This window comes from Hemitrygon akajei, chromosome 25 (genome assembly GCF_048418815.1).
Source record: "Hemitrygon akajei chromosome 25, sHemAka1.3, whole genome shotgun sequence".
Classification (NCBI taxonomy): domain Eukaryota; kingdom Metazoa; phylum Chordata; class Chondrichthyes; order Myliobatiformes; family Dasyatidae; genus Hemitrygon; species Hemitrygon akajei.
The window spans coordinates 36,121,258-36,142,077 of NC_133148.1; the positions used below are offsets into that span (position 1 = coordinate 36,121,258).

Consider the following 20,820-nt stretch of genomic DNA (forward strand, 5'->3'; position numbering starts at 1 on the left):
TCCCCACCCCTCTCTGCCTCCCCCACCTCCTCTCCCACACCCCTCTCCCCCTCCTCCCCATGCCCCTCTCCCACTCCCCCTCTCTTCCTCCCCCTTACCCCCACTCTCATCACCTCCCTCCACCCTCATCCCCCCTCTTCCTCCCCCTTCTTTCTCACCCCCTTCCTCACCCTCTTTCTCTCCCTCTTCTCCACTTTGCCCCCCATCTCTCTCCACCCCTTCTACCCCTCCTCTCCCCCTACCCCCCCCCCCCCCATCTGCTTTAACCCTCTCTTTTCATTCAGTGGCCGGACTGCATATCTCATTGCTGTCCTGGATTGATGCCAGCGTCTGGATAAACAAACGACTGGAAGCCTGCTGGGGTTGTGGAGGGTGCGAGCGCGAGGGGCAAGTGCGGAGTGGCTGTGTATCCCCTTGGTAACTACTCGAGTGGCTGGAGTGAGTCTGCGGGTGGGTGAGCGATACGGAAAGGATTGGGCGAATGCCACCGGTGAGGGGAGGAGGTGGCAGTTTCAGTGGATGGATCGATTAATTAGCTTTTCTGTACGCCAGGGATTTGAATATTTACCCAACAAAGAAAGCCGCAAAGCTGTCTACCCCCGTGACATGAAGATGGAGGGGTGGCATGCCTGTGAATACAGGAGTACCCCACCACACAAGGAGGACCTAAATGACGTTGACTCCGGCCGATCTAGCCCGAGCAGTTTGGACTCGTTACCCCTAGAGTGGGATCCCTCCGTCGATATTGGAGAGGACATTGATTCCTGTCACAGCACGCTACCAGGTGCGTACCCGCCACAGGCACGGACCCTCAATTCAACAGTCTGTTGGAGGAACTCAGGGGGCCGAACAGCATCTGTGAGGAGAAAGGGACCGTCAAGGTTTCAGGCTGAGACCCTGCATCGGAACTTTTCCTTTGCTCAGGTAATTCCTTTCCTCCCATAGAACCACTGAGCTATTCCAGCAGATTGGCTTTTGCACCGGACTGCACCATCTGCTGCCTCTTGTGCATGTTCGAGGGGGCACCATAAGATCAGAATCAGGTTTATTATCATGTGACGTCAAATTTGTTAACTTAGCAGCAGGGGTTCAATACATAATATAGAAGAAAAAAACCCAAAATAAAATAATAATAATAATAATAATAAATAAAACAATTACAGTATATGTATATTGAATAGATTAAAAACCGTGCAAAAAACAGAAATAATATATATTTAAAAAGTGAGGTAGTGTTCAAAGATTCAATGTCCATTTAGGAGTCGGATGGCAGAGGGGAAGAAGCTGTTCTTGAATCGCTGAGTGTGTGCCTTCAGGCTTCTGTACCTCCTACCTAATGGTAACAGTGAGAAAAGGGCATGCCCTGGGTGCTGGAGGTCCTTAATAATGGACGCTGCCTTTCTGCGACACCGCTCCTTGAAGATGTCCTGGGCACTTTGTAGGCTAGTACCCAAGATGGAGCCGACTAAATTTACATCCCTCTGAGGCTCCTTGTTGAATGTTGAATCAGAATCAGGTTTAATATTTATCTGTCTATTTATTTATTGAGATACAGCGTGGAATAGGCCCTACCAGCCTTTGAGGCTCGCTGCCCAGCCACCCCCCAAATTAACCCTAGCCTAATCACGGGACAATTTACAACAACCAATTAACCTACCAGACAGTATGTCTTTGGACTCTGGGAGGGAACCGGAGCACCCGGAGGAAACCCACACAATGACAGGGGAGAACGTACAAACTCCTTACAGGCGGCAGCGGGAATTGAACCCCGGTCGCTGGACTTGTAAAGTGTTGTGCTAACAACTACACTACCATGTCACCCTGGCATATGTCATGAAATTTGTTGTTAAGTGGCAGCTGTACATTGAAATACATAATTATAAAAACTGTGAATTACAGTAATTACAGAAGTATACAACAAAGCGAGGAAAAAACGTAGTGAGGTGGTGTTTATCAGTTCCATGTCCATTCTGAAATCGGATGGCAGAGGTGAAAAAATTATTCCCGAATCGCTGAGTGTGTGCCTTCAGGCTCCTGTACCACCTCCATGGTGGTAGCAGTGAGAACAAGGCTTGTCCTGGGTGACGGGGGTCCTTAATGATGGACGCCGCCTTTTTGAGGCATCGCTCCTTGAAAATGTCCTGGATGCTGGGGAGGCTGGTGACCATGATGGTTTAATATCACCAGCATACATCACAAAATTTATTAACTTTGAGGCAGCAGTGCATTGCAATCAGTTTTAATAGAGAAACAAAGGTGAATTACAGTAAGTATACATATATGCACATTAAATAGTTAAATAAGTAGTGCAAGAAGTAATGAGGTTATGTTCATGGGTTCATTATCCATTCAGAAATCGGATAGCAGAGGGGAAGAAGCTGTTCCTGAATCGTTGAGTGTGTGCACGTCTTTCCTGATGGTAGCAATGAGAAGAGGGCATGTCCTGGGTGATGGCAGTCCTTAATGATGGACACCACGTTTTTGAGGAGCAGAATTAGGCCATTGGGCCCATTGAGTCTGCTCTGACAGTAAATCTTGGCTGTTTTTTTTTAACCCTTCATTCTTCTGATCTCCTACCTTCTCCCCACAACCCTTAATCATTCTATGACTCTCGGGCTCTGCACAGCTTCATCGCTCGAGACCACTTTGCCAGTTCACAGGACATATAAAGGTGGAACATCTGGCAGCCAGATTCCACAAAGGCAAATTATTTACTGTTGGCAGACCGTGAGTTATTGATTGAGAGAAATCTTGCAGGCAATGAGAGCAGTAAGCAAATCAAGAGTGTCGGCCAGAACTCTGTGAGGCGTCTCGATCTCTTAATCGATATGATAATGTCTCAGATCGTACTCCAGAGAGTCTCGCCAGTGCAGCAGTGAGCTATTTATCAAACTACTTTTTTATCTAAGCAGCCCGCGTGGTGGATGGAAAACAGGCCCACAACTGCCCCCTAGTGCCACAGTATCAGCATAGCACCAGAGGGTGATTGTGTGCCCACCCGCTGTCTGTACGGAGTTTGTACGTTCTCACCATGACGTCGTGGGTTTCCTTTGGGTGCTCCCACAGTCCAAAGACGTACCGGTCGGTAGGTTAGTTGGTCATTGTAAATTGCCCCGTGATTAGGAGAGGGTTAAATCAGGGATTGGTGTATAAATAAATAAACAAAACATCAAGCCCCAGACAACAGAAGAATTCTCTCTGGGTAGCTTTCAACCAGTTAACATGAACAGGATTTCTCTAACTCCTGGTAATTTCTGCCCTGTTCCCCTTCTCTCTTTTACTGTTCCATTTTTTGACTCCTCTCGTCTCACCTGCTTACCACCTCCCCTTGGTGCCCCTCCTCCTTCCCTTTCTCCCATGGTCCACTCTCCCCTCCTATCAGATTCCTTCTTCCTCAGCACTTCACCTTTTCCTCCTATCCCCTCCCAGCTTCTTACTTCATTTCCCCCCACCACCCAATCACCTTCCACCTCACCTGGTTCCACCTATCAGCTGCTAGCTTATACTGCTTCCCCTCCTCCTGACTTCTTATTCTGGCTTTTTCTCCCTTCATTTCCAATCCCTATGAAGGGCCTCAGCCTGAAATGATCCCCCTCCATGGATGCTGCCTGACCTGCTGAGTTCCTCCACTACTTTTTGTCTGTGCGCACCAGAAGAAATTATACTTTTTCATCCCAGAGCAAATTAACCCTCTCACTGTCCCCGACTTACTCTATATCTCATTGCCTCTCTCTGTCCTACACTGTCACCCTCTACCCGATTTCACATTGTAGCCTAGTGCCACACTGGACTCCATCCTCGTACAGGAATCCCTGAAGGTTGATTTGCAGATTGAGTCACTGGTGTGGTGAGGAATGCAAATGCAATGTTAGCATTCATTTTGAGAGGACTAGAATATAAAAGCACGGATGTAATGTGAAGACCACATTTGCAGTATTAGGAGCAGTTCAAAGTAAAATTTATTACCTGAGATTCTTTTTCCTTCGGTCATACTTATCTAACGTGTTGGCGCGTGGCCAAGTGGTTAAGGTGTTTGTCTAGTTATCTGAAGGTCGCTAGTTCAAGCCTTGGCTGAGGCTGCGTGTGTGTCCTTGAGCAAGGCACTTAACTACACATTGCTCTGCGACGACACCGGTGCCAAGCTGTATGGGTCAATGCCCTTCTCTTGGACAACATTGGTGGCGTGGAGAGGGGAGACTTGCAGCTTGGGCAACTGCCGGTCTTCCATTAAAAAAAAATCTTGCCCAGGCTTGAGCCCTGGAAACTTTCCAAGGTGCAAATCCATGGTCTATCGAGACTAACGGAGGCCTACACACTACACAAACTTATCTAACAAAGGATGCGCTGACGTTGGAGAAGGTTCAGAGGAGGTCACAATAATGATTCTGGGATTGAACGGCTTGTCATATGAGGAGCGTTTGATGGCTCTGGGCCTCTACTCACTGGAGTATCTCATTCAGTGAGGGGGGCGATCTCATTGAAAGGCCTCGATAGAGTGGACTTAGAGGATGTTTCCCGTGGTTGGGGAGTCTTAGACCAGAAGACGGTGCAGAATAAAGGGATGCCCACTTAGAACAGAGATGAGGAGGAAGTACTTTAGCTAGAGAGTAGTGAATCTGTGGAATTCATTGCCACAATCGGCTGTGGAGACCAAGTCATTGGGTATATTCAAGGCAGAGGTTGATAGATTGTTAATTAGTCAGGGCATAAAAAGATACGGGAAGAAGGCAGGAGATTGGGGCTGAGAGAGAAAATGGATCAGCCATGATAAAATGTTGGAGCAGACTTGATGGGCCAAATGGCCTAATTCTGCTCCTAAATCTTGTGGCCATTATGTCATATCCCACCAACACTCTGTGCTCCACTGTTACACCAGACATCCATACGCTGGATGTTACATCACACTGCAGACTACTCTTACAGTGCATCCCCCTCTCCCTGTACCAACTGTTACACAGCGTGTACCCCATCCTCACGCTGTATCTGACCCACACAGCTTACCCCACCATTCGTTATATCCCTCTGTCACACTGTACGTCACACACATTGTAACTCGCCCTCACACTGTACCCCTCTACCATACGGAGCCAACCTACCCACTGCACCCCTCAACCTGGTGTCTCTATTACAGTATTAGTGTAGATGGATGCTGGGGGGACAGGACTGACTCAATGGGCTGAAGAGCATGTTCCTATTCTGTATAACTCTATGATTATTGGGCAGTCTATGCATATCATGATCATTGTCATTATCATTATGTACCATATAGTTTGGACGATCATGTATCTTTAAATCTGCCCATGAGGAAGACCCCACGTCACACTGTTGTTCTTACTCTTTTCTCTATCCGTGACCTTGTTAAATTTTTTCTACAGAAGTGGTTTGCCATTGCCTTCTTCTGGGCGGTGTCTTTACAAGATGGGTGGCCCCAGCCATTATCAATACTTTTCAGAAATTGTCTGCCTGGTGTCAGTGGTCACGTAACCAGGACTTGTGACCTGCACCAGCTGCTCATACGACCGTCCACCACCTGCTCCCATGACTTCACGTGACCCTGATTGGGGGGGCTAAGCAGGTGCTACACCTTACCCAAGAGTGACCTGCAGGCTAGCAGAGGGAAGGAGAACCTTACACCTCCTTTGGTAGAGATGTATCCCCATCCCGCCATCCTAACTTTTCTTTAGCAGGGCCCAAACTGCTTCTAATTCTATATTATGATTTGCAGACCCAAGGTCATCTCCCACTGCTTGACTAGCCTCCTCCCTCATCAATAATGTACACCACCTCCATTATCTTTTCTGACAATCATTGCTGAGTGCCCCGAGCGTTCATCTCCCAACTCTGACCACCCTTCCACATTTTCATAATTGTAATTGGATCATTTACTTCAAAGTATATTTACTTCAGAGTCAAGTCATCACTCTGTTGCAAATGCTGTCAGCTACTGGAAATAGCATTTTTTAATTATATTTTTATTGGAGACCGAGTAGAGAAAGTTAATTCTTGTGGTGAAGGACTTGCTGTATGATGAAAGTTGAGTAGGGTGGACTTACATTCTTTGCAAGGTGACTTTACGGGAGTGCAGAGAACTCTGAGTGACAATTTCTTAACACTCATATGGAACACTGAAGAAGTGGTCGAGATAGGTACGATGACAACACTTGGATGGGCAAGGTTTATAACAGGGGTTCTGAACTTTATGCCATCGACCCCAATCATTAACCGAGAGGTCTGTGGACCCCAGGTTGGGAACCCCTGTTTTTGAGCTGTATGGGCAAAGTGCAAGCAAATGGGACTAGATTAGATGGGGCAGCATCGATGACTTGGGCCAAAGGGCCTGTTTCTGTGCTGTATGTCTTTATAATTGAGTATATTAACTAGCATTGAGTATAGGAGTTGGGATGTAATGTTAAAATTATACAAGGCATTGGTGAGGCCAAATTTGGAGTATTGTGTACAGTTCTGGTCACCGAATTATAGGAAAGATGTCAACAAAATAGCAAGAGTACAGAGGAGACTTACTAGAATGTTACCTGGGTTTCAGCACCTAAGTTACAGAGAAAGGTTGAACAAGTTTTTATTCTTTATTCTTTGGAGCGTAGAAGGTTGAGGGGGGACTTGATAGAGGTATTTAAAGTTATGAGGGGGATAGATAGAGTTGACGTGGATAGGCTTTTTCCATTGAGAGTAGGGGAGATTCAAACAAGAGGACATGAGTTGAGAGTTAAGGGGCAAAAGTTTAGGGGTAACACGAGGAGGAACTTCTTTACTCAGAGAGTGGTAGCTGTGTGGAACGAGCTACCACTAGAAGTGATAGAGGCAGGTTCGATATTGTCATTTAAAGTAAAATTGGATAGGTATATGGACAGGAAAGGAATGGAGGGTTATGGGCTGAGTGCAGGTTGGTGGGACTAGGTGAGAGTAAGCGTTCGGCAAGGACTAGAAGGGCCAAGATGGGCAGTTTCTGTGCTGTAATTGTTATATGGTTATATATGGTTATAAATGACAGGGTGGATTCTGAGAGCATGTTTTCCCCAATGGGGGTTATCTGGAACTCAGGTTATAGTTTCAGATTTAGGGGCAACCAGGTTAGATGGCGATTAGGAAAAAATTTCTTTGCTTAGAGCAGGTGTTCCCAACCTGGTAAGGCTCCATGGCATAAATAATGTTGCTCCAGTTTCATCCCACAGTCCAAAGACATACAGCCTGTACCGTTCTTTATCTCTAAATAAATAAATAAATAAATGTATAGATAGATAAATAGGTTTCACTGATATTTCTTTACCTCCTGATATTCTCTATCACTTGCACTACCCTAAGGAAACCTCATCTCCTCTGACCCTGTTATGCAGATATAGATTTAGTCGCAGAGCCACAGAATACTACAGCATGGAAACAAGCCCTTCAGCCCATCTATTCCATGCCAAACCATCTTCCTAGTCCCAGCCACCTGCACGTGGATCGTAGCCCTCCATACCCCTCCCAGGGGTCTCTCCTGCTCTGGACTCATGTGAGGGAATGTGGGAGGGGACAGGGATATGGGAGAGAAGAGTCACGGAGGAGATTAGGTAGGGTTTAATGTGGGGGGGGGGGGCGGGGAACAACTGTGCAACACTAAGAATGATCTGCTTCTAATTTTTAGACTTGCTGACCAGCCTGGTGGGGAAGAGGAGAAGGAAGAGACAGAAGAACTGGCAATGGGCGAAGATTGACTCCAGCACGCCACAGAGGGTGAGAACAGACTGGTCCACTGCCCCAGCCAGGATCTCCCCAATGCCTGGGTCTGGCTCCTCTTACTTCCCACAACTGACTCCGCCCCCTTCCCCAGCCAATGCTGCTCTGACTAGCTCTGTCGGGCTTGTTCCCACTGGCCTGGGAAAATCCCTTCCACTGAGAATCATATATAGCCAAAACATACAGATGTTTGAAATCTGGAATAAGAGAGAAAATGGTGGAAAAAAGATCTGAGCAAGTTGGGCAGCATCTGCAGAAAGGAAAACAGCACGCCTTTCAGGTTTGTGACCCTTTGTAGATTTGGCCACTTGTGGGAGTGTGATAGATTTCTCACTGCCCCAAATACTGTCCACTCCCTGTCCTACCTTAGCTCCTCCCTCTGCTCAGAATTGGCCCCACCCACTGTCCCAGTCTGGCCCCTCCTACTGCTTCATGACTGGCACCTCCCCCTGCCCATGCCTTCCCCTGAACCTGACCTAACCAGATTCTCCCATAGCCCTGGTCAGATCCCTTCCTCTGAATAGCTCTGATTCCACACTAATACCCCATCCCCACTGCCTGGGTTCAACTTCTACCGGCTGCTTCTGACTCCGGGTCAGCTTGCTCCCACGCCCGAGTCAAGATCCATCCCACAGCCCAGGTCAGATCTCTCCAACCAGCCCAATGCGGTTCCTCCCTAATGCCCGGGTCAGAAGCCGGTACCCAACTTCAACACCGGCCGGTCACATTGGGGTGCGGTCGTGGTTAACGTCAGGGTCATGGAAGCAACTAGATGTTTAATTTGTAACTTACTTGAATTGTAAGGTTGGAATCTTCACCTATGTTGCACGTCTCAACTTTCAAACTCCTCTCTGATTTACACATCGTTGTACTTGTCTGCGTTTGAGTCGATGTGCAAGAATTTGTGCATTCCCATTAATGCACATTTGTCCGTCTGTACACGTGTAAGTACGTTATTGTATCTGTGTGTGTGTGGATACAACAGTGATGCACGTGACGGGTACATATCATAGAGGCACACAACATGGAGGCCACTCAGCTGATCGATTTTGCACCATCCATTGATACTAACTCTACACTAACCTTCACTTTGTTCTCCTCATCTTTCAAACAACTCCTCTAGCATTCCACCACTTGCCCACACATGAGGGACAGTTCACTGCAGCCATTTAATGTGTCCATTAGTGTCCGAGTGCATCTTTCTGTGCGTCCATATGCCAGACTGGGCCTGTGTGTTTAATTGTAGTGTGGGCCTAAGTGATGTCATTATGAGAGAGGAACTGGCTGCCTGCCCGTGCCTGAGTGTACATGGACGTGTGTACACGTCTATGAGTGTCGGAATTTTGTCTGTCAGTAAAGTGTGAGAAAAGGTTCAAAGGTTCACTTTATTGTCAAAGAATGCATGTGCAATACAACTCTGGTATTCATCTTCCCCAGATAGCCATGAAATGCAGAAAAAAAGAAAAGACATCCCCACATGAAAAGGAAAAAGAAACAAAACTTGCAAACCCAACCGCCCCCCATCCTCTCCTTTGCAGAAAAACTAACAGATCACCCACTTAGAAAGTGGCGGCTGGAACACCGAACCCCAAACCCCCAATCCCCTCCCTCGCAGAAAACAGCAGCGTCACTAGCAAAACGAAATAGATAATAGCATCAAACCCCCATTCCCCTCCCTCACATAAAGAGCAGCGACAATAGCATCAAATCCCCAACTCCCTCTCTCCCACACAGAACCGAGCAGATCACCCACACAGAAAAAAAACAAGAACGTCAGACCACAAACCCCCACCCGCTCCCTCTCACAAACACGAACATATCACCCACCAACCAATCAGCGACAGGAAAGAAAGCACAGGAAACCGAAAGAGAGAAATATAAACTACGGTCCAATAATCACACAAATCTTAGAATTTCAAAAGTGTCCTCCCATCAGGATCGAACTCAGTCCTTCCCTGAAGAGTGACCGGCATATTGCCGACCATTGACCTGCGGCCTTCTGAACGTCGCTGACCCAGCTATCAACCCGGCGACCCATGGCCTCTGTGGAGAGGGTATGTGTGTGTGTATGTTTCAAACTGAATGTGAGTGTTTGCATGTGTGTCTGTCGGCCTGAGTGAGACTGTGTGTGTTGGACTACATATGAGTGTGCATGTGTGTCTATCAAACGGAGTGCGAGGGTGTTAAATGCCATGCCTTACTCCTCTCCAGGTGGCCGTGGGACGTCAGGATGCCTCTGAAGTTATCAGCATGTTGGGTGAACAAGGACCCCGCGGTGTACAGACACAGACACATGGCGGTGGGCATTGGCAGGGTAAGTGACTGTCTCGCCCCACACTCGGTGATCTGGGGTTTTGTTTATTTATTTATTTATGGAGATACAATGCGGAATAGGCCCTTCCAGCCCTTCGACCCGTGCTGCCAGCGATCCCCCGATTAAATCCAAGCCTAATCATGGGACAATTTACAACAACCAATTGACCCACCCAACTGGCCTGCGGGAGGAACCCCACATGGACACGGGGAGAACGTACAAGCAGTGGCCGGAATTGAACCCAGGTACTGTGAAGTGTTGTACTAAGCACTACGCTACCATCCTGCCTGACTGACAACGTGGTGCTCCAGCTGCAGGACGACAGGTCGCAAAGCACTCCAACGGGTGATCAGGATTGCTCAGCATCGCTGGGATTCAACTACAGGACCTGGGGACAATCTACAACTGTCGATAGCTACAGTGCGCTCGTAACGTCATTAAAGGCCCAGCCAATCCAGGACAGTGTCTGTTTAATCTCCTGCCATCCGGGAGGAGATACAGAAACATCCTGGCAAAGACTGTAGGACTGAAAAAACAGCTTCTTCCCGAGGGCTGTTGTGCAGCTGAATAATGCTACACCCTCACTTGCCAATGGCCTTTGACTGTTCTGGACGATCTAAATTACGTGTTGCATTTAAATGTGGGCTTTTTAAAAATTAATTGTCGACATCTGTTTTACATGGATCGGAGTAGCAACACAATCTCGTTGTCTTGAGCAATAACAATAAAGTACTGTTCTATTTTTTTTCCATTCACTTGTTGACCAGATAACACTGTTTAAAATGTTGATCACCCCAGTTTTTCCCTATTAGAGGCATCTCCCTCTCCCATCTTCCCTGCCAGGGGTCACCTTTGAAAGAAAAAGAAAAGCTTTTTTTCCCAGTTAGTATGTAGATTGTATTTTCTCGGCGTAACCACACCAGTACGCAGCATTCCTTGGATTGTTTACCTTTTATGTCTAATTGTCTTCTGACTGGCTCTTCCGGTTTTTTACCTGGTGTTGCAGGCATGTCGTTTGCGATCATGCACATTGTTAAACTGTCTTTGTATTTATCACTTTTATTCAATTTGGTGTAATTTAATTAGCAGGGGATTTTCAATATCTGATTGGTCCTGAATTCCTGTGGGCTCTAGGGTGTATTTCAGGGGGGAGGGGGCTTGCCAACCCCTCTTTTTCTTGTCATCGTGGATCCTTGTCTGGTGAAACTCGGACCGAGTTCTCCTACATATCGTGAGTGATTTCAGTTCTTCAAGACTCTGTATAGTTTGCCCGAGTGCTTGTTAGCTTTGCCAGTCGATCTCTGTTATAAATCATTAGTTTGAATTGCAGAACTCTCTGTGATTCCTGCGCCTGTGTTCGCTAGGGACCCTGACAGCTCAACAAGACTCTTTTAATTCTTTCCCACTCCTGACAGAAGGTCTTTGATCAGAAACGTTAGCTCTGCTTCTCTTCCTACCTTACCTGCTGACAGCTTACAGCATTTTCTGTTTGTATTTTAGCTTTACAGAGCATGAGCACTTGAGATTCAAGCTTGGCTTAAGCTAAAGGTAACCCTCTGAGCAGACATAAACCTCACTGTTCCTTCTCTCCAGGTGCTATTGATCTTGGAAGAACCACAGAGACCAGAAGGATGAGAAAGATGAAGAGGCACTGTCAAGAGGGACAAAGTTTGAGCTGTGAACCGTCAAGAGATCAGGAAGGTCGAGACCAGTCAGATGCGAGACAGGACCGAGGTCTGGGGTTGTGCTCTTGTCCAAGAGTCAAAGATGGAGAGCGTCGGCTGATGGAGGTCAGTGAAGGTCATAGGTCACATCCACTGGCTAATCCCCACGAGGACCCGAACGTCATCACCTCCCACACACACACTGACCTTTATTGAATGACAGCTCCACGGATCTGAGCCTTGTTGGATGACAGTCCAACACACACCGACCCTCAGTGGGGGACAGTCCCACGCACACACTGACCCTCACTGGGGGACGGTCCCATGCAGACACTGACCCTCACTGGGGGATGGTCCTACACATGTACTTATCCTCACTGAGGACAGTCCCACATACACACTGACCCTAACTGGGGACAGTCCTCACACACTGACCCTCACTTGGGGACGGTCCCACGCACACTGATCCTCACTGGGTACAGCCCCCTACACACTGATCCTCATGTCTTGGCCAGACCCACACACTGATCCTCACAGGATACAGGCCCAAACATACTGACCCTCAGTGGGGGATGGTCCCACATACTGTGGCCAGTGGATTGGTAGTAGGAGCATAACTGTTAGTGAGATACAGTATATTAGCAGAGGTGCCTATGCGAGGGGACACTGGCTTTAAGTAAGGATTGGAAAATTCATAGGGGATTTGAGGCAGAATGTTTTCACACAGTGAGTGATTGAAAATGCCTGAGAGGGTGGTGGAGGTAAGAACTCTCATAACATTCACTGCCTACTAAAAGTTTTCACCCCCCCCCCCCCCCCATTGGAAGTTTTCATGTTTTATTGTTTTACAACATTGAATCACAGTGGATTTAATTTGGCTTTTTTGACACAAAGATTCTTCCGTGTAAAAGTAAAAACAGATCTCTACAAAGTGATCTAAATTAATTACAAATATACAAAAACACAAAATAACTGATTGCATAAGTACTTCCCCCTTTGAGTCAGTATTTAGTAGATGCACCTTTGGCTGCAATTACAGCCCAGAGTGGATAAGTCTCTGTCCTGAAGAAGGGTCTTGGCACAAAATGGCGACTGTACTCTTTTCCACGGATGTTGCCTGGCCTTCTGAGTTCCTCCAGCATTTTGTGTGTGTCATTTGGATAAGTCTCCAACAGCCTTGCACACTGCACACTGCAATTTTTCCCCATTCTTCTTTACAAAACTGTTCAAGCTCAGTCAGATTGGATGGGTATCATGAGTGGACAATCTCTTTCAAGTCCACTCATAAATTCTCGATTAGACTGAGGTCTGGACTCTGACTTGGCCACTCCAGTACATTACCTTTACTGTATTTAAGCCATTCCTGAGTAGCTTTGACTTTATGTATGGGGTCATTGTCTCGCTGGTAAACAAATCTTCTCCCAAGTTGCAGTTCTCTTTCAGACTGAATCAGGTTTTCTTCCAGGATTTCCTGTATTTTGCTGCATTCATTTTACCCTCTACCTTCACAAGCCTTCCAGGGCTTGCTGCAGTGAAGCAAATCCCCACAGCATGAAGCAGCCGCCACCATGCTTCACGGTAGGGATGGAATGATTTTGATGTGTGGTGTTTGGCTTACGCCAAACATAGCATTTAGTCTGATTGCCAGAAAGCTCAATTTTGATTTCATCATACCACGGAACCTTCTTCCAGCTGACTTCAGAGTCTCCCACCTGCCTTCTGGCGAACCCTAGCCGAGATTTCATGAGAGTTTTTTTCAGCGGTGGCTCTCTCTGTCACTCTCCCATAAAGCTGCGACTGGTGAAGCACCCGGGCAACAGTTGTATGCACAGTCTCTCCCATCTCAGCCACTGAAGTTTGTAACTCCTCCAGAGCTGTCATAGGTCTCTTAGTGGCCTCCCACACTAGTCCCCTTTATGCATGGTCACTCAGTTTTTGAGGATATCCTGCTCTAGACAGATTTACAGCTGTGCCATATTCTTTCCATTTCTTGATGATTGACTTAACTGTACTCTAAGGGATATTCAGTGCCTTAGAAATGTTTTGTATCTACCTCCTGATTGTGCTTTTCAATAACCTTTTTGCAGAGTTGGTTGGAGTGTTATTTTGTCTTCATGGTGTAGTTTTTGCCAGGATACTGACTCACCAGCAGTTGGACCTTCCAGACACAGGTGTAGTTTTACTACAGTCAATGGAAACACCTTGACTGCACACAGGTGATCTCCATTTAACTAATTATGTGACTTCTAAAACCATTGGCTACACCGGTGATGATTTGGTGCGTCATATTAAAAGGGGTGAATACTTTGTGTTTTATATTTGTAGTTAATTTAGATCACTTTGTAGAGACCTGTTCTCACTTTGACACGGAAGAGTCTTTTTCTGTTGGAATAGTGTCAAAAAAGTCAAATTAAATCCACTCTGATTCAATGTTGTAAAAGAGTAATACATGAAAACTTCCAGTGGAGGTGGGGTGAATACTTTTTATAGGCACTGTAAATTTATTATCAACATACATATATGTCACCATATACAACCCTGAGATTTATTTTCTTGCAGGCATAATCAATAAATCCATAATATAATAACTATAACAGAATGAAAGAACACTTGGGTGTTCAAGCAGTGTGCAAAAGACAACAAGCTGCACAAATACAAAAGGAAATAAATAATAATAAATAAATATACAATAAATATTAAGAGAATGAGATGAAAGTTCTTGAAAGCGAGTCCATAGGTTATGGGAACATTTCAATGATGGGGCAAAAAAGTTGAGTGACATTATCCCCTTTGGTTTAAGGGGTAATAACTGTTCCCGAACCTGCTGATGTGAGTCTTGAGGCTCCTGTACCTTCTTCCTGGTGGCAGCAGGGAGAAGAGAACATGCCCTGGGTTGTGGGGGTCCCTGATGATGGATGCTGCTTTCCTGGCAGACAACACTCCATGTAGATGTGTTCAGTGGTGAGAAGGGCTTTACCCATGATGGACTGGGCCATTCCAATACATTTTGTAGAATCTTCCATTCAAGGACATTGGTGTTTCTATAGCAGGCTGTGATGCAGCAAGTCAATATACTCTCCACCGCACATCAGTAGGGTGTAGTGGAAAGTAATTATGCAGAAGAGCACTTGAAATGCCAAAGCATAGGAGGATATAGACCAAACGCTGCTAAATAGAATTAATATGGATATGTATATAACACCACCATCAACATTAGCACAGTAACTGTATACTTCTGCCTTTCATTCGATCTCCCAAAGTGCCACACCTCACACTTTCCCGATTAAACTCCATCTGCCATTTCTCTGTCCATATCTGTAACTGCTCTATACCCTGCTGAATCCTTTCATAGTGCTTTACACTGCCTACAACTTCCCCATTCCTGGTATCATCTGCAAACTTGCAAATCCACCCATTTACATTCAAATCGCTGATATATATCAAAACTAAGAAAAAGTGCCCTAACACTAACTCTCTGGTTTTACCTATTCAGAGAAAGACCCACTCAGACCAATATACAAATACATACACACACACACAAACCCACAAAATGTTTGTCTTTTTGACAAACTTCTATAGATGTGTTGTGGAGAGTATATTGATGGGCTGCATCACAGCCTCGTATGGAAACACCAATGCCCTTGAATAGAAAATCCTACAAAAAGTAGTGAATATGGTGCTGTCCATCATGGGTAAAGTTTTCCCACCATTGAGCACATCTACATGAAATGCTGTCACAGGAAAGCAGTATCCATCATCAGGGACCCCCACCACCCAGGACATGTTCTCTTTTCACTGCTCCCATCAGGAAGAAGGTACAGGAGCATCAGGACTCACACCACCAGGTTCAGGAACAGTAATTACCCCTCAACCATCAGGCTCTTGAATCAAAGGGGATAACTTCACTTGCCCATCATTGTAATGTTCACACAAACAATGGACTCACTTTCAAGGACTCTTCATCTCATGTTCTTGATATTTATTGTTTATTTATATTATTGTTTCTTCTTTTAGCATTTGCAGTTTGTTGTCATCTGCACTCTGGTTGAATGCCCCAGTTGGATGGTCTTTCATTGATTTACTATAGTTACTATTCTATAGATTTGAGTATGCCCACAAAAAATGAATCTCAGGGCTGGATATGGTGGCACATATGTACTTCGATAATAAAGTTTACTATGAACTTTGAACATTCAAGCACACAGATTAACAGGTGTACACATACACTTAACTTCACTGACATATACCCATGAATATAGAGGTTGTGATGAGATTTGATAGAGCTTTAAACTGCATGAATGATTTAACCAGGGTAATCAAGGAAGTTTGCCCATTTTAGCAGTTGGCTTGAAGACCAAGGAGCACAATATGTTTTAGACAGATTTTTTTTTAGATTCCAACAGTCTTAATGAACCCAACCTCGCTATCTGCAGGGATGGTGGGACAAGATCCAATCAGCCTTCTGAAGGAAAATGGAATGGCAGGAGGCCATTGGGAAACTGGGATTGATTTAGTCAGACCAATATCAGACTCAGTGGGAGGAGGACTCCTGTAATTCAATGACTCATGGGTGAGATAGAGGGAGAGCTGGAGAGCTACAGGGAATAAGTGTGAGGGAGACTGTGGCATAAACAGGGATGAAGGGAAGGACCATGGATTGGAGGCTGACAAATGTGTTTCTGTGTCCGTTTTAATGTCTGTCATAAATGTTATCTTCCCACAGACAAAACAGAAGCAAGACCAGAGAGGAATATCTCTGCCAGGGGGGATGTCAAGAGGTGGCAGCAAGTGAGTAATTCACATAGTAGCATATTACACAGAAATACAGGAACTAGGATTGGGAGTGGGCCTCGTCTGCACCCTCTCCAAAGCCTCAACATCCTTCCTATAATGGGGTGACCAGGATTGTATTCAATACTCCAGATGTGACCTAACCAGTGTTTTTATAAAGTTGCAATATAACCTCCTGACTTTTGAACATAATGCCTTGACTAATAAAAGCAAGCATTTCATAAGCCTTCTTAACCACCTTATTGACCTGTGTAGTCACTTTTGATGACCTATGAACTTGGATCCAAAGATCTCTCTGCTTAGAAACACTGTTAAGGATCTTTCCCTTAACGGTGTACCGTCTCCTTGCAGTTTCCCTACTGAGGTGCAACACCTTACATTTATCTGGGTTAAGCTCCATCTGCCATTTCTCCGCCCATATCTGCAACTTATCTACATTGTGCTGTATTCTTTACCAGTCTTCTAAACTACCCACAACTCCACCAATCTTGGGATCATCCAAAATTTACTAACCCGTCCATCTACATTTTCATCCAGGTTATTTATACTCATCACAGACTGCAGAGGTCCCAGCACAGATCCCTGTGGAACTCTGCTAATTAAAGACCTCCAGCTCGAATAAGTTCCTTCAACCACTAACCTCAGTCTTCTGCATGCAAGCCAATTCTGAATCCAAACAGCCAATTCGTCACAGACCCCATGCATCTCAATCTTCTGAATTAGCCTCTCGTGGGCGATTTTGTCAAATGCTTTACTGAAATCCATGTAGGCATCCTCCACTGCCCTTCCTCTTCAATCTCCTTCGTAACCTTGTCAAAAAACTCATTCAGGTTGGTAAGGCATGACCTGTCACCTACAATGCCATGCTGGTTCTCCCTAATTAGACCATGGGTTTCCAAATGCTCATATATATACTATCCCTAAGAATTTTCTCCAGCAATTTCCCTGCAACTGGTATGAGACTCACCGGTCTATAGTTCCCAGGATCTTCCCTTGTTCTCTTCTTAAATAGGGAAGCATATCAATATGATATGATATCAAATTAGATAGAGCCTGTGACTCGTAGAGTGTCACAGGGATCAGTGCTGGGTCTGTTGTTGTGTGTCATCTATATCAATGATCTGGATGATAATATTGTACCAACCACTGCCACTGGGCAATGTGTGGTTCAGTGCCTTGCTCAAGGACACAAACGCTGCCTCGGCTGAGGCTCAAACTAACGACCTTCAGATCGCTAGCCCAAAGCCTTAACCACTTGGCCACGTGTCAACGTGGTTAACTGGATCAGCAAATTTGTGGAGGACACCAAGATTGGGGGTGTACTGGACAGCAAGGAAGGCTATCAGAGTTTGCAGGGGGGAATCTGGATCAGCTGGAAAAATGGGATGAAAAATGGCAGATGGAATTTAAGGTGTTGCACGTTGGTAGGGCCAACCAGGGTAGGTTTTACACAGTAAACGGTAGGGCACTGAGGAGTGCTGTGGAATAAAGGGATCTGGGAATACAGGTCCATAATTGGTTGAAAGTGGTAACACAGGGCATAAAGAAAGCTTTTGGCACATTAGCCTTCATAAATCAAAGTATTAAGTATAGAAGATGGGATGTTACATTCTTCCCCTCTGCCATCCAATTCCTAAATGGACTTTGAAGCTTTGGACACTACCTCACTTTTTTAATATACAGTGTTTCTGTTTTTGCATATTTTTAATAATCTATTCAATATACATAATTGATTTACTTGTATATGTATTACTATGTTTTATTTTATTTATTATTATTTTTTCTCTCTCTCTGCTAGATTATGTATTGCATTGAACTGCTGCTACTAAGTTAACAAATTTCACGTCACACGCCGGTGATAATAAACCTGATTCTGATTCTGATTCTGAAGTTGTATAAGACGTTGGTGAGGGCTAATTTGGAGAATTGAGTGCAGATTTGGTTACCTACCCACAGGAAAGATGTAAACAAAGTTGAAAGAGTACAGAGAAAATCCACAAGGATGCTGCTGGGTCTGGAAGACCTGAGTTATAAGGAAAAATTGAATAGGTTAGGACTTTATTATTTGGAAACTAGAAGGCTGAGGGGAGATTTAGAGGGTTTGAAAGGTCGGGAATAGAAATTCGAATTGATAAAGTGAACTGAAATCCTCCCATAGGCAGAAAGCCGCATGATGCTTAAACAGTTTTTGGGTGTGTACCTGAAGATTGATGGCTCATGGGCCAAATAAAATGTAGGAAACCCAAATAAGTCAGAGGGTGGGGTGCAGATACATTTCTACCAAAGGAGGGATAGGATACTCCATCCCTCCGCTAGCCTGCAGGTCACCCCTGCGCAAGATGTAGCACCTGCTTAGCCCCCCGATCAGAGTCATGTGAAGCTATGGAAGCTGGCGGTGGATGGTTGTATGAGCAGCTGGTGCAGATCACAAGTCCTGGTTATGCAACAACTGATGCCAGGCAATCTCTGACGAGCATTAATAATAACTGAGGCTACCCATCTCGCCCAGGAGAAGCCACTTCTGTATAAAAGTTTGTCAAGAACAATTATGGTCAAAGCTATGGTTGCTCCCGTCATACGACACGGCACAAAGTAATGACGACTTTAAGTATAATGACCTTTAGTCTCACAGATATGGTGCTTTAAAGTGGGATTAGTCTGGGTTATTTTTGACAAGCACAGCCACCATTGGTAAGCAGCTTCCTGCTCTTTACACTTTGCTCCACAGGGTAACATTGCTGTCTTGTGTTTTCCAGACTACATCTACAATCTGGAGCTTCCAAGAAGAAGCATGGATCCCGTAGCTGCTTTCTTCCTCTGTACAATCCGCTCATTATCCTCGTTCTCTTTCTGCTCCTTGCCATGATGGCTGCCTTCTTCCTCCTCCTCTGCATAATGCAAGAATTCAACTGGCACCACAAAAGCAACTTCCTGCCTTTTCACCTCACGTTGACCTACGTTAATGGCCCGCCGTCAATGTAATCGGAGCACTTGCAAGCTCGGCTGTCGGGCCTTTGGACTGCGCAGAGTCTAGGGCGAGTGAAGAACCCGTTACTGTCAAACATGGCCGCTGTGCCAGGATATGGACACTCGCTGGGTGCATGTCTGTTTAGCCTCCCCAGGTAATGGGATTCGGGGTCATGGGCACCTGTTTCCCAAGACACAGGCTCCTGCCTCCACTGAGGGTGCTATCTGATTCCAGTGACATAGGTTCTGCTCAGTAGGGTCTAGTAGGCCTCGATTTTGAGGGCCAATGCACAGTGAGACCACTGTGAGATGTAACTGTGTCTGGGCAATGGATATTAAGAGCCCAATGTGTGAAAGCAATGTGTGGAAATGTGAGACTGCTACAATGGTAGCAAGTGTGTGTGAAACCCAAGTACAACACTTGGTGGTGGGCGGGGGGTGGTGGGAACAGTTTGTGGTTTACGTACAGGGTCAGGGATTGAGCTCAAAAGAAGGGTAGCCACTGGACCAGCGATTGCAAGCAATAGGTGAACAAAACTCAGCAAATCAAACAATAAAAAGAAGTTCTCTATAATTATATTTCCCTGCTTTAAACTCAATACTGTATTTAGGAGGGATGAATAATGGCTGGGTATGGGTTTAATCACAAAAGTAAGAATTTTAATCACATAGACTATCCAGTAGCTGTCAGTATCCTGGTGTTAAATTGCAGGAAATGTCATTGTAAATAACTTTGTCTGGATTTATGTATTCCTGTCAGTGTAGGAGTAGATTAAAAAGGATATAAAGCCATTTTATTGTATGAAATTCTTTGGACTTGTTTGGGGAAATTTGGGCAAATTATGCTGATAAAAACAATCACTGCCAGAACTCCAGGCCAAGTTTAGCCTCCCAAGTAATGGAGATAGGGATATGGACACCTATTTCCCAAGACGTGGGCTCCTCCCTCCACTGAGGATGCTATCTGATTCCAATGACGAGGCTCTGCTCTATAGGGTCTGGATATTAAGTATTCGGTGGCTACTATGTTAAGTACGTACCACTTGTACACCTGCCCATTAATGCAAATATCTAATCAACCAATCATGTGGCAGCAACATAATGCATTAAAGCATGCAGACATGGTCAGGAGGTTCAGTTGTTGTTCAGACCAAACATCAGAATGGGAAAGAAGTATAATCAAGTCAAGTCAAGTCACTTTATATTGCCATTTCGACCATAACTGCTGGTACAGTACACACTAAAAATGAGACAACGTTTTTCAGGCCCATGGTGTTACATGACACAGTACAAAAACTAGACTGAACTACGTAAAAAAAACAACACAGAAAAGAAAACTACACTAGACTA

The 20,820-nt window shown here is 45.3% G+C and overlaps 1 protein-coding gene across 1 annotated transcript; it reads left to right on the forward strand.

Moving 5' to 3' along the window:
* The first annotated feature begins 558 nt into the window (after positions 1–558).
* Positions 559–20,279, forward strand: LOC140716215 (uncharacterized). The gene is made up of 6 exons (XM_073028833.1): positions 559–784; positions 7,643–7,731; positions 9,946–10,048; positions 11,642–11,838; positions 16,436–16,500; positions 19,260–20,279. The coding sequence occupies exons 1-6, from the start codon at positions 607–609 to the stop codon at positions 19,483–19,485; spliced, it is 858 nt and encodes a 285-aa protein (XP_072884934.1). The 5' UTR covers positions 559–606; the 3' UTR covers positions 19,486–20,279.
* The last annotated feature ends 541 nt before the right edge of the window (positions 20,280–20,820 follow it).

Bases quoted from the DNA above. Each gene is read 5' to 3' on its own strand.
- LOC140716215 (XM_073028833.1), top strand. From the start codon at position 607: ATGAAGATGGAGGGGTGGCATGCCTGTGAATACAGGAGTACCCCACCA. The intron at 7,732-9,945 runs GTGAGAACAGAC...ACTCCTCTCCAG, and splicing joins ACTCCAGCACGCCACAGAGG to GTGGCCGTGGGACGTCAGGA. The intron at 16,501-19,259 runs GTGAGTAATTCA...TGTGTTTTCCAG, and splicing joins ATGTCAAGAGGTGGCAGCAA to ACTACATCTACAATCTGGAG.